This window comes from Vidua macroura, chromosome 7 (genome assembly GCF_024509145.1).
Source record: "Vidua macroura isolate BioBank_ID:100142 chromosome 7, ASM2450914v1, whole genome shotgun sequence".
NCBI lineage: Eukaryota > Metazoa > Chordata > Aves > Passeriformes > Viduidae > Vidua > Vidua macroura.
This window is the reverse complement of record NC_071577.1, coordinates 38836798-38855710: the sequence shown is the minus strand read 5'-3', so window position 1 is coordinate 38855710 and position 18913 is coordinate 38836798. Positions and strand designations below refer to the sequence as shown.

Below are 18913 nucleotides of genomic sequence, written 5' to 3'. Positions count from 1 at the left end.
CACAGCCAAGCACAACCTGCCAGTCCTTCCCATTCCAGTCCTTCCCCACCAACACAGGGGCTGAAAAAAACCCCTAAACTCCAGTGGAACCATTCCTGATACGAGTCATGAGCTCCATGGCATTCCTACACATCAATCCACCACCAGAAATTATTTCTGGGGTTGGACCTTGGAGCTGATCCTGGGATCACAGAATATTCTGAGTTGGAAGGGACCTACAAAGATCATCAAGCCCAACTCTTAAGTGAGTGACCCACAATGACAGGATGGTTTTTTTAACAGATATTAAACAGCAATTCTCTTCAAGCACCTGATTTTATATCCACAAAAGGAATTTATGTTTTAAACAAATAGGAAAAAAACCCAGAGCAACAAATAACTGCAAACTTCACATTCACCCTCTCAGCTGCTAGCAGGATTCCCCAGGCACCTCAAAGTTTTCCATGCTGTAATCACACGAAATTCAGATCTCAGGCACACCCAGACCTGGCAGGTCTGAGCAGCTCCCACCCATCTTCCAGCTCAGCCTCCTGCCTGTGCTCACAGGCCCTTCCCAGGGCTCCATCCGAGGGGCTGATCCCGATGGCCCTGGGACAGATCCACTCTGGAGTGAAGCCTTGAGCAGGCTGCCCTGGAGCAGAGGCTGGGCAGGGTCACAGAATAAAATAAGGATTTATGAAAAGGATCTCCTCCATGGATCCACCTTGGGCAGCACCAGAGCCCAGCCAGGGCTGCAGCCAAGAGGAACCAAAATGGTCCCAAAATGCACGAGCGCTCCCGGGGGCTCTCACTGGGATCAGCTCTGCTCCATTTGCACCTTGCAGTTCATTGGCCACTTCCAGCTTGAGGTGATCAAGTCCCATCCTGCTTGTTTTTCTCTCTGCAGCCCACGCTGTTTGTGCTCCTGGGCCTGAGCTTTGGATCATTTGTCCTTGGTGCCCAGCTGGAGAAGGAATTGTTTTGTCTCCCTGCTCTGTGCAGAGAGCTCAGCAACACTTAAACATTATCCCTTTTGCACTAAAGCAGCAAAGAACCTGAAAAAATATAAAAGCTAAAACCTGAGGTATCAGGAGGGGAGGGAATAACTGGTGAAGGGGGCTCTGCCCCTCGTGGGAGCTCCACTCAAAGGAGTTAAGCAAGACTCAGATGTGGGAGATGTGAGGGAATTCCTGCTGGATTTACATGGTTTCTTCAAGGAAGTGTTCTATCAACCACCCTGGAATAAATTCCTAATTATAGGAATATAAATAAATAATATAGTAATAGGAATGAACTTAGGGAAGCTGAGACAACTCGTAGGGAACAACAAAGATCCATCCTGCAGACAGGAAGGGTCCAGAAACACAGAGAGAATCACACGCAGGGAAAAATTCATGGAAAAAGACACCCACAGAAAGTCACACAAAAAGACACATAGAGGAAAAAACACATACAGATGGGAATAAGGTACAGCAGAGAAGCCACCAAGGGGATGGTGCTCCAGGAAATCCAGGCTCATTTTAGTGATGGGGAATAAAGTTTGGGATTGTTAAGGATGGAAAATCCTCCTGAGATCATCCGAGTCCAACCATGCCCCAGCACTGATCCACACAAAGCCCCACTGAGAAAAACACACAGAGAAAGACATGGAAACACACAAAGGCACAGAAAAGGACTACACACACACAGAATTGCACACACACTGAGAACCTCTCGCTCAGAGCCAGAAAGAGAACGACACTCACACTCTGACTCTCCCAAACACACAGGAACACACAGAGAAAAACACTCACACACAGAAAAACACACTCAGAAACACACAGAGAAAAACACTCAGACACAGAAAAACACACTCAGAAACACACAGAGAAAAACAGTCACACACAGAAAAACACACTCAGAAACACAGAGAGAAAAAACACTCACACACAGAAAAACACACTCAGAAACAGAGAGAAAAACACTCACACACAGAAAAACACACTCAGAAACACACAGAGAAAAACAGTCACACCCAGAAACACACACAGAGAAAAAGAGTCACACACAGAAAAACACACAGAGAAAGAGAGTCACACAGAAAAACACACAGAGAAAAACAGTCACACAGAAAAACACACTCAGAAACACAGAAAGAAAAACACTCAGACACACAGAAACACACAAGAGAAAAACAGTCACACTCAAACACACAGAGAAAAACAGTCACACTCAGAAACACACACAAACAGTCACACACACACAGAGAAAAACAGAAATCACACACAGAGAGAAAACCAGAAATCACACACAGAGAGAAAACCAGAAATGACACACAGAGAAAACCAGAAATGACACACAGAGAAAACCAGAAATGACACACGGAGAGAAAAACAGAAATCACACACAGAGAAAAACAGAAATCACACACAGAGAGAAAAACAGAAATCACACACAGAGAGAAAAACAGAAATCACACACGGAGAGAAAAACAGAAATCACACACAGAGAAAAACAGAAATCACACACAGAGAAAAACAGAAATCACACACAGAGAGAAAAACAGAAATCACACACAGAGAGAAAAACAGAAATCACACACGGAGAGAAAAACAGAAATCACACACAGAGAAAAACAGAAATCACACACGGAGAGAAAAACAGAAATCACACACAGAGAGAAACAGAAATCACACACAGAGAAAAACAGAAATCACACACGGAGAGAAAAACAGAAATGACGCACACAAAAATCACACACAGAAAGACACCCACACACAGAAGAACTGACACAGACACACAAAGACTGAAAGATTCACACTCGTACACACAGACCTCACACACCCCCAAGAAGAGTCTACACTCACACAGACTGCACACAGATTCTGCACGCCCAATGACACACACAGAAATCACACACACAGAAAGGCTCCACACGCCCCAAAAAGATTTCACACTCACACACAAACTGCCACAGGTACAGAAAAACACCACTTCCACACAAAAACACACCCACAAAAAGACTCCACACTCACACACAAACTGCCACAGGTACAGAAAAACACCACTTCCACACAAAAAGGCTCCACACACCCCCCAAAAAGCCTCCACGCTCCACAGAGAGCCCAGCATCACCTGGGAGGAGGAGGACCTGCATTCCAGGCTTTGTTTCCCTTTATCAACTCTTTTATCCGGTGACTCTGGCATATAAAACATCTGCATTCTCAGCTACACCAGAGTAAAGCTCCCTGTTTCCAAGAGAGAGGTGGTTTTAAAAGCTGTTTCCCTCTCCTCCCTCTCCACAGCCCCAGGCAGCTTCCCACAGGTGGAAGGAGGCCCCTGACAGCTGCTGTGAATTCCCTGCTATCACCAAAGAATCCCAGACACTGATTTTAGGGTGGCATTTCCTGGATTTCACTGCAATTTCAAGGGTTGCTTTCAAACCTTTATCAGAGTTTTCATGGATCCAGCCACATGGCAGAGCTGGGTAATCAGTGTCTATCAGAGCACACTGTTGAAGGCATGCAGGGAAAATGCATCTCACCAAATGAGTTCAGGCACTTCTGACGCTGATTAACAATTAACCCTCCTCCAATCAGACTCAGAAGTCGATTAACTGCGGCACCCTTGATGCAGAAAGGAAACAACTCAGGTAAAGAAACCCAAATAAACAAGAGTTTAAAATTCTCCCAGAAGAAAATAGCCCATTTGCAGGAGCACCAGTTGTTAGAAAAATCCTGAAGGGATTTCCCCCCCCCCCAATCTCCTTTTCCAGAGAATAAATCCCATATTCCCCACACAAAGAGAATAAATCCCATATTCCCCACACAAACCCGTGTTTTACGTGTATCTACATTACATCTTCCTGCAGTAGTAAAACGAGCAAACCTGAAACTTTCAAAGGAACTTTATTGCTCATTTTATAGACTTCCCTTTGATGAGCTGCCATTCCAGCAGGCAATCTCAGTTTTGTACCTCTGGTGCTCCTCCTCTGCTCAGCCCCACCCATTTCCAGGCTGGCTGTGGGAACAGCAGGAGCTGGGAATTTGCCAGGCATCTCCCATCAGGAATCCTCCCAGCAGGGAGCCAAATCCCACAAGGACTGGGTCCAAACCCGTCATGGAGAGAAATAAAATACGATGGGAGTAAGGTACAGCAGAGAAGCCACCAAGGGGATGGTGCTCCAGGAAACCCAGGCTCATTTTAGTCACGTGGAATTGTTAAGGATGGAAAATCCCTCTAAAACCATCGAGTCCAACCATTCCCCAGCACTGCCAAGGCCAGCACTGCCCCATGTCCCCAAGTGTCACATCCACAGGGCTGTGAAATCCTTCCAGGGATGGGGACTCCACCTGAGCACCCTTTCCATGAAGGAATTTCTCCAAAATCCAATCTAAACCTTTCCTGACTCAGCCTGAGGCTGTTCCCTCTCCTCCTGTCCCTGTTCCCTGGGAGCAGAGCCCCACCTGGGGCTGTCCCCTCCTGTCAGGATTGTACAGAGGCAGAAATTCCCCCTGAGCCTCCTTTTCTCCAGGCTGAGCCCCTTCCCAGCTCCCCCATCTGCTCCTCACAAGATCTGTGCCTCCTGGATGGTTTTATCCCATATTAATACAGAAATAAATGAATTTTGCTTCAGCCAGGAGAGCTGGACCTCCTCCTTCAGTAGCTCCAAATAAGTCAATTTTCTGCAGGTGTAAACCTCGAGTTTCCAGTGGGGCAGAATCCAGTGGTCACCTCTAAAAACAAAGACAAAATTATCCCCACCCCATGGGAGGGAGCATTCTCCATCCAGGGATTTTGGAACAGATCCCAGCCCAGCTGTTCCTCCTCTGTCTAGAAATCAGGTGCTGAGGCTGACCAAAGAAATGTAAATCCTGAATCAAATTATCTGGCAAAGTACATGAAGAAAACATCAAAAAGCTACAAGCAGGTGGAGGGATGAAAATGAAAGACACTTGCCACAATCCACACAATTCCTATTCCTGCCTTTGTCTTGGGGAAAATCAAATCCTCCTCCAGGTGCCCAGAACAAAATCCTTGATTTAAATGCTAGTTTCAAATGGAAATACGTGAGAACTTCACTCTTGCAGAGTTTATTATTTTTCAGATTTGCTCTGCAGAACAACCTGCAACGAGCTCCATTCTGGTGGAGGACAAACTCCTCATCTGCCTACCTAATCTGACTGCTGGTAATTAATTTTTAACAGATTTTGTATTCAATTTCTGCATAGATTTTATCCAATTTTTCAACCTATAGACACAGATATATACTTAAACTTGGAGCTGGTTTTAAGGGCTGTTCTGCCCTGAAACAAAAACCTGTCCTGTGGTGTCCAAACACCAGAAAATGTCCTTGGACATGAATTTATTGACGAGCACCCTTTGTGTGCCAGGGGAGGCACAGTTAGGGACAATGCTGGGATTTTGAAGGCTGGGTGGGTGCACTGTGGACAACCCAGAGGTGCCCAGAAGATGATTTTTTTTTGGCAGCACAGAGGGAGGAGGAAGAGTTTCCTCTCTTTTCTTTGCTTGAGGCAGCCCTGCTTTAACCCTGGGGCAGCTCTGAGAGGAGAGCCGGGGGAAGAATTCAGCGATTGCTCTGGTGTAAAACAAGCAGCACTAAAGCACAACCCTGGTGGCAAAGCCCGAATGCTCCAGCTCAAATCTCACTTTCACCTGACACGCTCCAGAGAAAACCGAAGCAGCTTTCCAGCAGCACCTGGGCTCAATTGAAGCAGCGCTTGAAAGGTTTTTTTTTTTTTTTTTTTTTTTTTTTTCTCTGCTTTTCTGTGTAAGAAACAGAACAGTTCAAGAGATGTGCTGTGGCTGCTTTTAGCTGTGTTGACTTAAAAAGCGTCTGAAGAGCCAAGTTTCAGGTTTCACCTCCCGCATGTGCCCGGACATGTGGTTTTAGCACATTATCCCCAACCACTGCAGCCTTTTCCTCCTGCAAGCACCGCAGGAAAAGCGGGGCAGTGCAGCGGCAGGGAAGGCAGAGTGTTCCCTCCCCAGCCACGATGGATCACCTGGAGAAGCGCTTCCCAAACTGGTAACATCCCCCACGCACAGCAAACCCCTCTCAAAGGCACGGAGATATAAAAAAAACAAATAAAAATAAAGCACAAAGCGATTGAAATGTGAATTGCAGCTCAACCCCTCACCTGTTACAGCACAGGGAGACAGGCCATGATCTTATCTAGGGGTGGTTAACCACAGGCAAGGTTGTAAACATGGATTTAACCAGTTAAGACAATCCTGACAATGCAGAGAAGATCTCAGCTCCCTTTATTTTGGCAGCTAAGCACACAAGGAAAAATTCCTTTGGCAATTAAACGTTCTTTTTAGAAGAGTTTATTGTGTAATTGCTTCACTGTGGTGGTCAAACTACTCACAAAGCCACACAGAGAAATTTATTTTTAATAAATATATATAATATTTACTAATATAGATGTGTATAAATCATATATTTAATAGAAATCATATATATTTTTATGCTTTCTATACTTTTCTATCCTTTTTCTATTTTTAATAAATATATACTTTGCACTTAGTTGAGTATTATGTAAGAAGAAAAGAATTGGTATTAAACAATACCAATAAAGGAAATAGAATAAAGGAAATATTCAAAATAAAGGAAAGTTTCTGTGGGAAGAGAGCTACAAATTGGATTTTCTCATCCTCACAGAGGCAAAACAACATTTTTGGCAATATTAAAGAAAATGGTGATGTGAGTTTACAATCCCCAAACCCTAGAAATGACATTCTCTATTTTGGAAAGTCACCAAGCATCCACGGAACTCCACAATTAAAGCACCCAGGTGGAATAAAAACACCATTCGTAACATCAGAAAAAAAGCAATTTTAGCAGCATTACATACAACAAGTCTGAACCCAAATAGAGCCTGAAATATCCTGGATTTCTGGATTAAACACAACCTGATACCCAACTGGAACAACCCCACAGCTCATCCTCCCCAAGACCCCCAGGCCCTGAGGTCAACCCCAAACCCAATTTTGCCCCTCATTCCCAAATTCTCCTCTCAGAGCTGCCCCAGGATTAAAGCAGGGCTGCCTCAAGCAAAGAAAAGAGAGGAAACTCTTCCCTCTGTGCTGCCAAAAAAAAAAAAAAAAATCATCTTCTGGGCACCTCTGGGTTGTCCACAGTGCATCCACCCTGCCTTCAAAATCCCAGCATCGTCCCTAATTGTGCCTCCCCTGGCACACAGAGGGTGCTCATCAATAAATTCATGTCCAAGGACATTTTCAGGTGTTTGGACACCACAGGACGGGATTTTTGTCAAGGGAGAACAGCCCTTAAAACCAGCTCCAAGTGTAAATATATGTCTGTGTCTACAGATTGAAAAATTGGTTAAAATTCATGTAGAAATTGAGTATAAAATCTGTCCACTCTGTTGGGGTATTGGGAACCAAGACAGATGATGGACTTTGGAGCTGGTTAGCATAAGAGATGCCTTGGCAAAAGCAAACAGGACTTTGAGAACTGGATCAAGACTGCAAGAAGATTAAGTCAGACCGACTTAGCAGAAAAATAAAATTTCATTAAACTCTGCAAACAAGAGATGTTTAAGATGCTTAAGTCTGTGTATGTGATTTTAACCTGATCACTGCAGCAACCATTACTAGTCTCCCCAAAGCAGTAAATAAGCACTGGTAGTCCACAATAAATCTGAATTCTGATCACCCATCAGTCTTCCCTCTCTCCATCACCAACACCACCCAGCCCTCAAAATCCCAGCATTGTCCCTAACTGTGCCTCCCCTGGCACACAAAGGGTGCTCGTCAATAAATTCATGTCCAAGGACGTTTTCAGGTGTTTGGACACCACAGCAGAGGTTTTTTCCCAAGGCAGAACAGCCCCTAAAAGCAGCTCCAAGTGGCCCTGGTCCTTCCTGGCTCTCTGTTGCCGCTCCTGCGATGTCCCTGCAGGGATTTTACAGAGCTCTGACTTCAGCTGCTGAGCTGTGCTCACAGCCTGAGCCACGCTGCAGCTCTTGGGGCAGTTTTTACTGAATCCAGGCAGCACAGGAGAGCTGCTGTTTGCCCTGGGCTTTTTGAAAAGGAAGGGAAAACACGGCTGCTTTTGGGTCGTTCTGTCATCCAGCTTTTGGGGAGGCACCGTCCCACCCTACAGCTGCAATTCCTGAAGGCTGGCAAGGCCTTTTGCAAGGAAGGGGTGAGAGTTTGAGGTCTGAAATCCCAAGAGTAGCCTAAATACAAAGCAAGAGGTTCGGGTGATCAGCTGTTATGGGATAATAATATCCCATTGCAGAATGAACTTTTTAAAAATAATTTTAAATAAAAACAAAAAGCAAAGGCAGTTTAATAAGTGATGCAAAGGCAATCATTCATCCTCTCCCACCAGCACATCAATGCCTGACAATTCCCTGAGTAAAAACCCTCTTTGGAAAGACCAAATCCTCAGGTTTTATTGCTGAGGAAGACATGATAAGGTATGGAAATGAAGTGGAAAATGCCTTTGATCAGATCAGATCTGCTGTCCCAGCTGGCTCCAGTCGATGCACAGAACCAAACTCTGATGAAGAAAGACAAATTCTGCTCCTTTCATATGTTACATAACTCAGCAAAAATGCACTTAAAGCATCTGATGTGACTTCAGTTACCCCATGTGCCTTCTGGTAAAAAGAAGAAGAGGAAAGAAACTTCTCTCTATCAAAAATCCACATCTCATTTTTATCCTTTTCTAGAGCTTGCCCTTGGTGGGCTCACTAAGTTCTGCCAGGGAAAAATAAATCCTGTGGCACTGAAATATGTGAGCAAAGGGCTTTTCCTCCTCCCCTGGGAATTTTTAGTGCTGTATTTTTCTCTACCTCTGAAATGTGGCTTCAAACCACAGCAAACAATACTTTGCCACCAGCCAACCATCATTTGTCAAACCACCAGGGCATTTCTGAGTCAGGGCTGGCCAGGAAAGGGAGTCAAGGCTACTCCAGCATTCCCCGGGGAATTCACAATAGCTCAGGAACTGAGGCTCCCGGCCCTGGCAGGTGGGTGGGAGGCATAAATAAACGTGAGGAGTTGGTTCAAAACAATCAATGCCACAGCCAGGAGTGATTGCAGCTGGCGAGGAGGGACACAAAGGGACAAAACCAATAAAAACAAAGGAGCTGTGGTTTGATTCTCCACGAGACAAATCCATAAACAATATTAGCTGCTATATCCTGATTTGCAAAATTTAATCTGTTCGGTTACAATAGCCTGAGTTGGAAGGGACCCTCAAGGGCTGTCCTGCACCTCTCCCACGAGGAAAGGCTGAGGGAGTCGGGAATGCTCAGCCTGGAGAGGAAAAGCTTTGGGGTGACCTCACTGTGGCCTTCCAGCACCTGGAGCTGCAGGAAAGATGGAGAGAGAGGATTTACACGGGATGGAGGGACAGGACACAGAGAATGGATCCCACTGCCAGAGGGCAGGGATGGGTGGGAGATTGGGAATTGGGAATTCCTGGCTGGGCTGGAATTCCCAGAGCAGCTGTGGCTGCCCCTGGATCCCTGGCAGTGCCCAAGGCCAGGTTGTAGCACCCTGGGACAGTGGAAGTGATGCCTTGAGCAGGCTGCCCTGGAGCAGAGGCTGGGCAGAGTGACAGAACAAAGCAGGGATTTATTAAAGGATCTCCTCCATGGATCCACCTTGGGCAGCACCAGAGCCCAGCCAGGGCTGCAGCCAAGAGGAACCCAAATGGTCCCAAAATGCACGAGCGCTCCCGGGGGCTCTCACTGGGATCAGCTCTGCTCCATTTGCACCTTGCAGTTCATTGGCCACTTCCAGCTTGAGGTGATCAAGTCCCATCCTGCTTGTTTTTCTCTCTGCAGCCCACGCTGTTTGTGCTCCTGGGCCTGAGCTTTGGATCATTTGTCCTTGGTGCCCAGCTGGAGAAGGAATTGTTTTGTCTCCCTGCTCTGTGCAGAGAGCTCGGCAACACTTCATGTGAAGCTCAGAGCTGCACACCAAAGCAGCACAGAGCCTGGAAAATAGAAAAGCCAAAACCTGAGGCATCAGAAGGTGTCACTGCCCATGGCAGGGGTGGGATGGGATCATCTCTAAGGTCCCTTCCAGCCCCGGCCACTCCTGGGTGGTGAATGCCCCAAATTCCAGTTAGATTTAGCACAGAGTTCACAGAGCCTGGGGCACTCCAGGGAGGCAGTGACAGCCCTTCATCTCTGCCTTCTAAAGGAAAAAAAATGCAGATTTTAGCTAAATTAGCAGGATGGTTCAACCAGAACCTTACTACTCTGAGTATTTTATCCACCTCTAGTAGAGAGTGCAGGTCAAAGGACACTCAGAGCCCAGCACCCCAAATCTCTCATTTCCTGTAACCAGTGAAGGAGAAATCCTGCCTGGCTCCACACATCACTCTCCTGCTCTAATTGCACTGTAATTATTAACTTCATTTATTGCTTCACAGAAAAGAGATTTTCACAAGTCTGTGCAGATCAGCTGTAAATCTGCAGCTCCTTGGTACCTCATGAATATTATAAACACTTACTTTAAGCTTTTCTCCACTAGAGATCATTGGTGCCAGTGTCAGTTCTTTAGCCATGGTTTCACAAATCTCTCCAAATATGAGAATTATTACAGGGAAGGAAAGGAAAGATAGGAATTTCTGTTTCTTCATTTGAAGAAATGAAGCCAAATAGTCAATTCTGAAATGTTATAGAGACAGTTTTGTATATATTATATATATATATATATATATTTATTTATTTATTTATTTATTTATAATTTTATATTTTATATATTATATATATAATTTATATCTATAAAATTTCTATTTATATATATATAAATAAAAATTTTATTGCATATATATATACACACATATGTATACATGCATATATATACACACAAATAAATAAAGTTGAAATAAAGAAGCAAGAAAACGAAACATAAAAATCCACAGCAGAAGTCCTTCCTGCAGCAGAAAGAATTTTTCCCTTCTGTGCTGTGGATTTTCAGTGTTATCAGACTAGATTGATATCAGGCAGTGTCGCAATAATCTCAGAAAAATAAAATAATTACGAGGAACAGAAAGCAGCCCCAGGCTGGAATTAGGAGAGATTCCCCAGCCCTTACACCCACATGGTGTTCTAAAAACTGATCTCCCCGAGGAGCAGCTGCAGTGCCAGGATCTCCTGGGTTTGCTTGGACATTCTGCTTCCTTGACTCCTGCAGAATCTCTGTTGGGTCTCATTAATAAACCTGAAATTCATTTTTACCTGCTCATATAAACACCCTCTGATCTGACTCTCCATCCACGCGAGGCAGATGAGCTGCCCTGAACCTTCCCAGAGAGGGAGGGACCACTGGAATCTTCATTTTTGGGTTTTTGACGTGCAGGCTTCGTTTTAAAGGAGCAAACTCCAATTTTGGAGCAGCCACGTTTTCCTGGGCAGCTGGGATCCAGCAGCTGAAAATGAAACAGCCAAGGAGGGGATTATCCCACAGAGTCCAAGGTGGGAATTACGGGAACAAGGATGAGCCTGGGAAGATGTTTCATTTCTCCAGCCAGGCACAACAGATGGGGACAGGGAACTTCCAAGGGAAAAATGATGATCCCAGCCAGAAAACAGTGCTGGGACCTGGGCATGCACCTGATGCTCTCAAAGTAAAAGCCAAGGAAAAGCCATAAAAAACATAAAAACCCACAGCAGAAGCCCTTCCTGAAACAGGAAGAATTTTTTCCCTTCTGTGCTGTGGATTTGGAATGTTATCAGACAAACCACAAAGAGACTTGGTGTGTCCAGCCTGGGGAAGAGACCGAGGGGAGGGAGACTCATCCCAGCCTGGAGCTTCCTCCTGAGGGGCAGCTCCCATCTCTGCGACCCAGGGAACAGCTGGAGCTGGGCCAGGGCAGATTTAGGATGGATTTTAGGGCAAGGCTCTTCCCCCAGAGGGTGCTGGGCACTGCACCCAAGGAATGGGCACATTCCCAAGGCTGCCAGAGCTCCAGGAGCATTTGGGCAACACTCCCAGGGACGCCCAGGGTGAGATTTTGGGGTGTCTGTGCAGGAGCAGGGGCTGGATCCATGATCCTGTGGGTCCCTTCCAGCTCTGGATATTCCATAAAATGGATTTTCTTAGCTGCCAGCTGAAAGGAACAGCCACACTGCCCAAGCCCGCACTTAACACGCGAAAACTCTTCACATCCAAAGCACCAAAACCCTCAAGCCCAGCCTTAAATGACATTAAAGCCAAACCAGCCCCTGAAAATAAGGTTTGAGGCAGTGTGGAGGCACACGAGGCCCCTGGCTGTGCTTCTCTCCAAGCTTTTAGCTCCATTTCAGTCTGTTAAGCTGAGCTCTGAATTAGTGCAATTTGCCACAACAGGTTTCTTCACATCAGGACAAAACCGGGGCAGAATTCCCCCCCCCCCCCCAAAAAAAAAAAAAAAAAAAAAAAAAGGGATTAGATGACTCTAAGTGCTCCCATCTGCGTGTTTAGACTCCTGAGCAGGTAATCACCACCCTCCAGGGCACGTCCCCAGGGCTGCGGAGATCATCTGGTGTCTGCCTCGCTGCTTTTGACATGGCCCGAGAGGGGAGGTGAGGAAGGGAGGGTGGAAAAGCGCCCTGGAGCACCAGGAATTCACCAGAGCCAGAGGCAGCTCCCGGAGGAGCCAGGCTGGGATGGCAGCTCCTTCCAACCCCAAACAGCTGCAGCCTGCGTGGATTTCTTTGGGGTTTTTTTTTTGTTTGGTTTTTTTTTTTTTTTTTTTTTTTTTTTTGTAAGGTTGGGATTAAATGTAAGATGGGATTTCTTGTTGGGACTCAGGTGTTTATTAGTTCTTATCTCTGTCACAGTCTCACAAACTCTGAGTTCTGCAGGACTTCAACAAACTAAAAATGGAGCCCCATCTCTCTCTCTACCAGCCTTTTAAGGGTAAAGTGTCTAATTAAGAAATGACACCTGAATTATTTTCACTTTTAACCCAATAACCAACCACCCGTGCCTGCAGTGTGGGCTTTTTTATCCAATTACACAAAACCACCCAAACCCATGGAGAAGGTGGAGAAGCAGGAGAAAAGAGAAGAAAGGAGGAGAAAAAAGGAGGAGGAAAAAAAGGAGGCGGAAAAAAAGGAGGAGGAAAAAAAGGAGGAGGAAAAAGGTCCAGCATCCACCCTAAAACCTCCCTCTTGCTTTACAGATATTCCTGTATTCCAAACCCTTAAACTCTGAGTTTCCCACCCCGTGACATCACACACTTCTATCCAAACTCCACACCCACAATCCCAGTTCTGCCATTCCATTTTGGAACCTTCTCCACGGCCTCAGGTCAGTGCAGTGTTCTCCTGGGGTCAGTGCCTGGCAGCACAGAAAATCTGAAATTCTCAGCAGCCAGGGCTCCAACAGAACCCCTCCTGTGTGAATTATGAACACTGTTTTGACATCTTTCTTAAATCTCTGTCGGATATACTGAAGTAGACAAGGTATAAATATTATGATAACTATGGTGATAATTAACACGTGTCTATTTTTAAAAGTTTTCTCTATAATGGTTTCTCTACAACCTCAAATCAAACACAATATTCTCTTAAAAATCAAGACCAATCAACACAAAAAATTCCAAAATTCTCGGTAACCATAATTCCAACATCAACCCTGCACTCTGTGGCAGAGATTGAAGGGGTGAAAAGTTCCATGGGGCCACCAGGGAAGGAATTGTTATGGCACCACTGAGGATGGTGTTTCACACAGGTTTTTTTTGCCTCTTACATTTGAAAGAACAGACAAAAATTACAATATTTTGCACTTAAACCTAAGGCAAGGCTGCTCCTATAACTTGTTAACTCTCCATCCATATAATTCAAGGTAGGCTGAAGGATTTCAGTCTTAGCTTCCCTAACATTTGGAAATAATCTTGTAATTGGGCTACAAGGAAGAAAACCACATTTCTTTATAGGAAAACACAGACATTTTGACAATTGTTCTCACAGACACACTAATTTATGGGCAAAACTAATTAAGAGTGTGAGAACAACTCTATTTCAACATTTTGAAGAAGCAGAATGTCCAATCTATTTATACACCTGATTTTTCACCCCGTGGTTGCAAGGATCTCTTCCCACTTTGTTTTTTAACATGCACTCCTGTTACAAAAAACGCAGGATAATGAAGGATGAAAATGAAGCATGGAGTGAGCCTTCCCCTGGATTGAGAGCTGGGGAGTGGAAACGCTGAATTTAAGAAACCACAATTTTCCCTGAAGAGCAGCGAGGGCAGGACTGGGTTCTACCTCTGCCACCTGTACAAACCTCAGGAGAATTGCTGGGAATGGGATGAGCTTTAAGGGTCCTTCCAACCCAAACCATTCCAGGATGATTCTTTGGGGTTTTTTAAACACAAAACCCTCAGGTTCTAATCCTTTACTGCCCCACTTCCAGACCCATAAGATGATATCAACAATGGGGTTTGTAAGTTTCTTCCAAGCAGGTTTCACGCCAACAGTTCTGATTTGTTTGAACATCAAAGCAAAACCCAGACAAAACCCAAATAAAAACCACTTTACCCCCAGTTTGGTCCAAAGCCAAAGCCTGTAGCTCAACCCAGGCACATCAAAAAGCCCCAGGCTTCAGGCAAGAAATCCCAATAATCTCACTTTGTTGGCTCGTAGCTTGTGCTCCCTGCTCATGGACACAGCAAGAAAACAAGGAATGCAAACAGTTATCCTGAGCCTTCACTGAAAACCACGGAATCCCAGGATGGTTTGGGTTGGAAGGGAGCTTAAACTAATCCCACTGCACCCTCTGCCACGGACAGGGACGCCTTCCACTGTCCCAGGTTGCCCCAAGCCCTGTCCAAGCTGGCCTTCAGCATTTGGCACTTGGAGTGACCATCCTGGCGATCAAAAATCTGCTGAAATCACATCCGAAGCCCAGGTGAAACCTCCTCATTTAGGCTGAAAGATTCTCCCAGCAGTTACTGGAAAAGTACCTGCCAGCGTCTCACGCATCACTCAATCCGCCTCAATCCTTCAGGAAAGCTGCCACCTGCAATTCCTCCTGAAGTTTATGGGCATGGAGCTATCAAAGGTGCCTTTTCACCACTTCTGAACTGTTGGACATGCACCTCACCCAGGAGGCCTTTGAGGCACACACAGGAATAACCGAAGCATTCCTTTCCTTTGAGTCCACAAGATCCAGCCAATAGATCTGAGGAAAGGAATTAAAGTATTGAGGAACACAGACTTGGGAAAAAAAAAAAAAAAACAAAAAAGAGGGGAATTTTCAGAAGTATCAGACTTCATGCAGCAAAAGTATTATTTTTTAAAATTTTTAATTGGTTTGGGTTGGAAGGGACCTTAAAGCTCATCTTGTTGCAAGCCCCTGCCATGGGAAGGGAATCTTCCAAAGGCAGGGAATCTTCCATGGGTTGGGAATCTTCCACTTGGTGACTTCTGCTTTGTAACCCAAGTTTGTAACTCCTGATTCCGGACAGGGTTCTCCTACGTAATTACCACAATCATATAAACAGGATAAAAGGAAATACTCCCTCTTTCTTCTCCCACAAATGAAACTGGGGAAAATGGAAAAGCAGGCAGCAAGAGATTGGGATAACCTGCCTCAGCCTTGAGTTAACAAGGCACAGGTGTCTCTCCTACAGAGCTCCGAGGGTGCAGGAAAAGGAAAAAAAAAGGATTTTTTTTTCCTTGCAGCACCTCGGAGTGCTAATGACAATCACCTCCCTGACCCAGAGACCACATCTCCCCCACCTTGGCCGTGCTTTCCCTCCTCCTCCTCCTGCCAGACAAAGGGAATTCATCCCAGGAGGATGAGCAGGCGGGATCCATCCCGTGTAAGCCGATTATGGGATCTCCCGCTCCTGACAGCGAGCATCACCCAGACATCAAACCTCAGAGAGAGGGCCCTGCAGAGCCAGGCTGAGGCTAAAGGCCTGCAGATTATCCCTCTGGAAGAGATGTCACTGAGAGGATGGGACTGGCAGGGAGCAGAGCAATTATCACGCTGGGAAGCACTAATTGACTTAAAGCAAGGAAGGCACGGTGGGAAGAGGGGGAACTCCGGTAAGCGAGTTAATTGTGGGCTGACTGAAGAGTAAAATATCACCATGCAAAGGTTGATGAATCACCAAGCTGTGGAACAACCTGGACAACTCCCCTGCTCCGTGCCATAAAACATCCCTCTGCAATTACCTCTGGAATTCACCTGCGCTGCAGGTACAGGGCCTGGCTGGGCAAGGGGAAAGAGACACACAAAACGGGGACAGAGTCGGCTCTGAATTCTCCCCCTCCGAGCTGATCTTTGTGCTCTCACACTTTATTCTTTGTCATCACAAGCATTTTAATCTTTTTGTCCTTTCCCTAGAAACTCATCCAAGCAGAGGTGTGACAATGGGGAGGTTCAAAGTCGCGGAGGAAGCCTGAAAACTTAAGAGGTTCAGAACCGACCTGAGAAACAGAGATCTCAGCACTTAATATTTAATGATTTTAAACAAAAACATGTTGATTGAGGGAGAGAAACTTGACTCATTCTCTGAGCATCTGGGATTACCAGCACGGCGTTTCTGGAGGAGGCTGCAGCACATGGCTCTGCAACTGCTCCCATCTCTGCCTTGGCGGCTCGCTGCGTTACCCTCTGACAGATGGGAAATCACACAATCCCATTTTCCTGAGACTGCCCTCAGGAATCAGCCAGCTGGGCCTTGCAAACCAGCTCTATCTGCGTGGACCACGTGCACTCCTCAGCCCCAGAACTGTTTTCACTCCCAGCATCAGCAGAGCACCCAGGGCCTCGTGCAGGACCGAGCCCTCGGCACCCACCACCCCCACAATCCCCCACACCACTGCTGGCTGTTCTTCCAAGGGATTTACAGCCTGATTCAGCACAAGGATATGCAGCTGGATGTAGGGAATAGGGACCAGAAGCCTGTGTCCATTCTGAAGAAAAACACCACGCTAAAGAGGCAGCATTTTTCCAACCTGCCAGAGTCAGCCCAGCACTTGCCCATGTGCTTTTATAGGATCACAGGATGGTTTGGGTTGGGGGGGACCTTAAACACATCCCAGAGCCACCCCTGCCATTGGCAGGGACACCTTCCACTGTCCCAGGCTGCTCCAAGCCCCATCCAACCTGGCCTTGGGCACTTCCAGGGATCCAGAGACAGCCCCAGCTTCTCTGGGCACCCTGTGCCAGAGCATCCCCACCCTCCCAGCAAGGAATTCCTTCCCAATATCCCATCCATCCCTGCCCTCTGGCAGTGGGAAGCCCTTCCCCCTTGTCCTGCCACTCCAGGCCCTTATCCAAAATCCCTCAGCAGCCTTCACGGTGGGCAGCTTGTATTTTTCACTCGCGGTTTTTGCTGCACTAAGTACATTTTTATCGTGTTCTGTCACTTCCTACGGTGAAGCCCCACTGCTAAAGAGCCCGGGGTTGGCGTCCACACCTGCGGAACACGGAGCCCAGTTCTTTTTACAGCTCTATAATCATCAGGAGATGTGTAATAACTGCACTTTTACAAGGGACCTGTTAAACACAGCCTGTGAATTGGGTCCCAGGCACTTGACGCTGCACACCCAGCTCTTCCCACAGCCTGGCTCCTTCCTGCCAGTGCCACAGCTGCTGGGGACACCCCTGATTTTGGTGACACCTCCTGCTTCCTGTGTGGCTGGGGACACCACGTTCCGCTCCCCAAAACTGCCAGGGCTGGAGACTCTTGTTTTCAGTGCCACCTCCTTCTCCCCACAACCACCAGAGCTGCTGACACCCTGGTTTTGGTGCTCCCTCCCGTTCCCCAAAACCAGCAGGCCATGGGGACAGCCTCTTTTGGTGTCACCTCCCACTCCCCAAAACCGCTGGGGCTGGGGACACCCTGATTTCAGGGACACTTTCCACTCCCCGGGAGCTGGGGACACGCAGATTTCGGTGCCACTTCGCCCTCCGGTGGGGCTGAGGACGCCCTGATTTTGGTGCTACCTCTCGCTCCCCGAGGGGCTGGAAACACCCAGATCCCGGTGCCACCTCCCAGGCCCCAGGAGCTGGGGACACCCAGATCCCGGTGCCACCTCCCAGTCCCCAGGAGCTGGGGACACGCAGATTTCGGTGCCACTTCGCCCTCCGGTGGGGCTGGGGAGACCCAGATCCCGGTGCCACCTCCCAGTCCCCGTGGGGCTGGGGACACCCAGATCCCGGTGCCACCTCCCAGTCCCCGTGGGGCTGGGGACACGCAGATCCCGGTGCCACCTCGCTGTGCCCGCTCCCGCCGGGGCTGGGACGCGGCTCAGCATCTCCTGGGGCGGCGGAGCGGGACCCGCAGCCCCGAGCCCGCCCCGCTCCGCGCTCCCCTCCCGGGCCCCTTCCCCGCACTCACCCTCCGTGCCGGGACACGGGACACCGGGACACGGGACACGGGAGCAGCGGGACAGCGGGACACGGAGCAGCAGGACAGCGGGACGTTCTCCCCTGGCCGTGCGGGCGGAGGCGGAGGAGGGGCCGGGGCGGAGCGGGCGGCTCGGACACGCCGTGCCCGCCCCCGGGGCGGCGGCACCTGCGGGCAGGGCGGCACCCGGACACCTGCGGGGACAGGGGGCGGCTCCCGAACCTCCCGGGGGTCCCTGGAACTGAAACCTCCCCGACACCCCCTGCCCCGGGACCCGCGCGTCAGTTTTCCATCAGAGCGCATCAAGGTGACCACCGGGGATCTTGATCCCGAACTACCGAATATCCTCATTTTCGGATAAATACAGCTTCCCTTGGGAGCAGCTCTGCTTAAAGTGTTGCAGTTTGAGCTGAGAAGTGTTTGAAATCGATAGCGGCAGCCTTGCGGTGGGTCTTTTTCTAGGCATGCAGCTCCCATTCCTTTGTTTTTGCTGCGCTCTTGCGAAAGGTGGATCTTGGAAATGGATACAGTAATTTGCGCTGTTTTCGCAGAGTTAATTAACTGCTGCAATCCCACATTCCGAAAA

General features: G+C 47.5%; 1 protein-coding gene across 1 annotated transcript in view; it reads right to left on the bottom strand.

Annotated features, from left to right (window-relative positions):
• Positions 1-18678, bottom strand: part of LYPD6B (LY6/PLAUR domain containing 6B) — a 49412-nt gene extending 30734 nt beyond the window's left edge. The window contains 1 exon segment of the mRNA XM_053983163.1: positions 18319-18678. Within this exon segment, the coding sequence (XP_053839138.1) occupies positions 18319-18678 (360 nt within the window).
• Between the last annotated feature and the right edge of the window lie 235 nt (positions 18679-18913).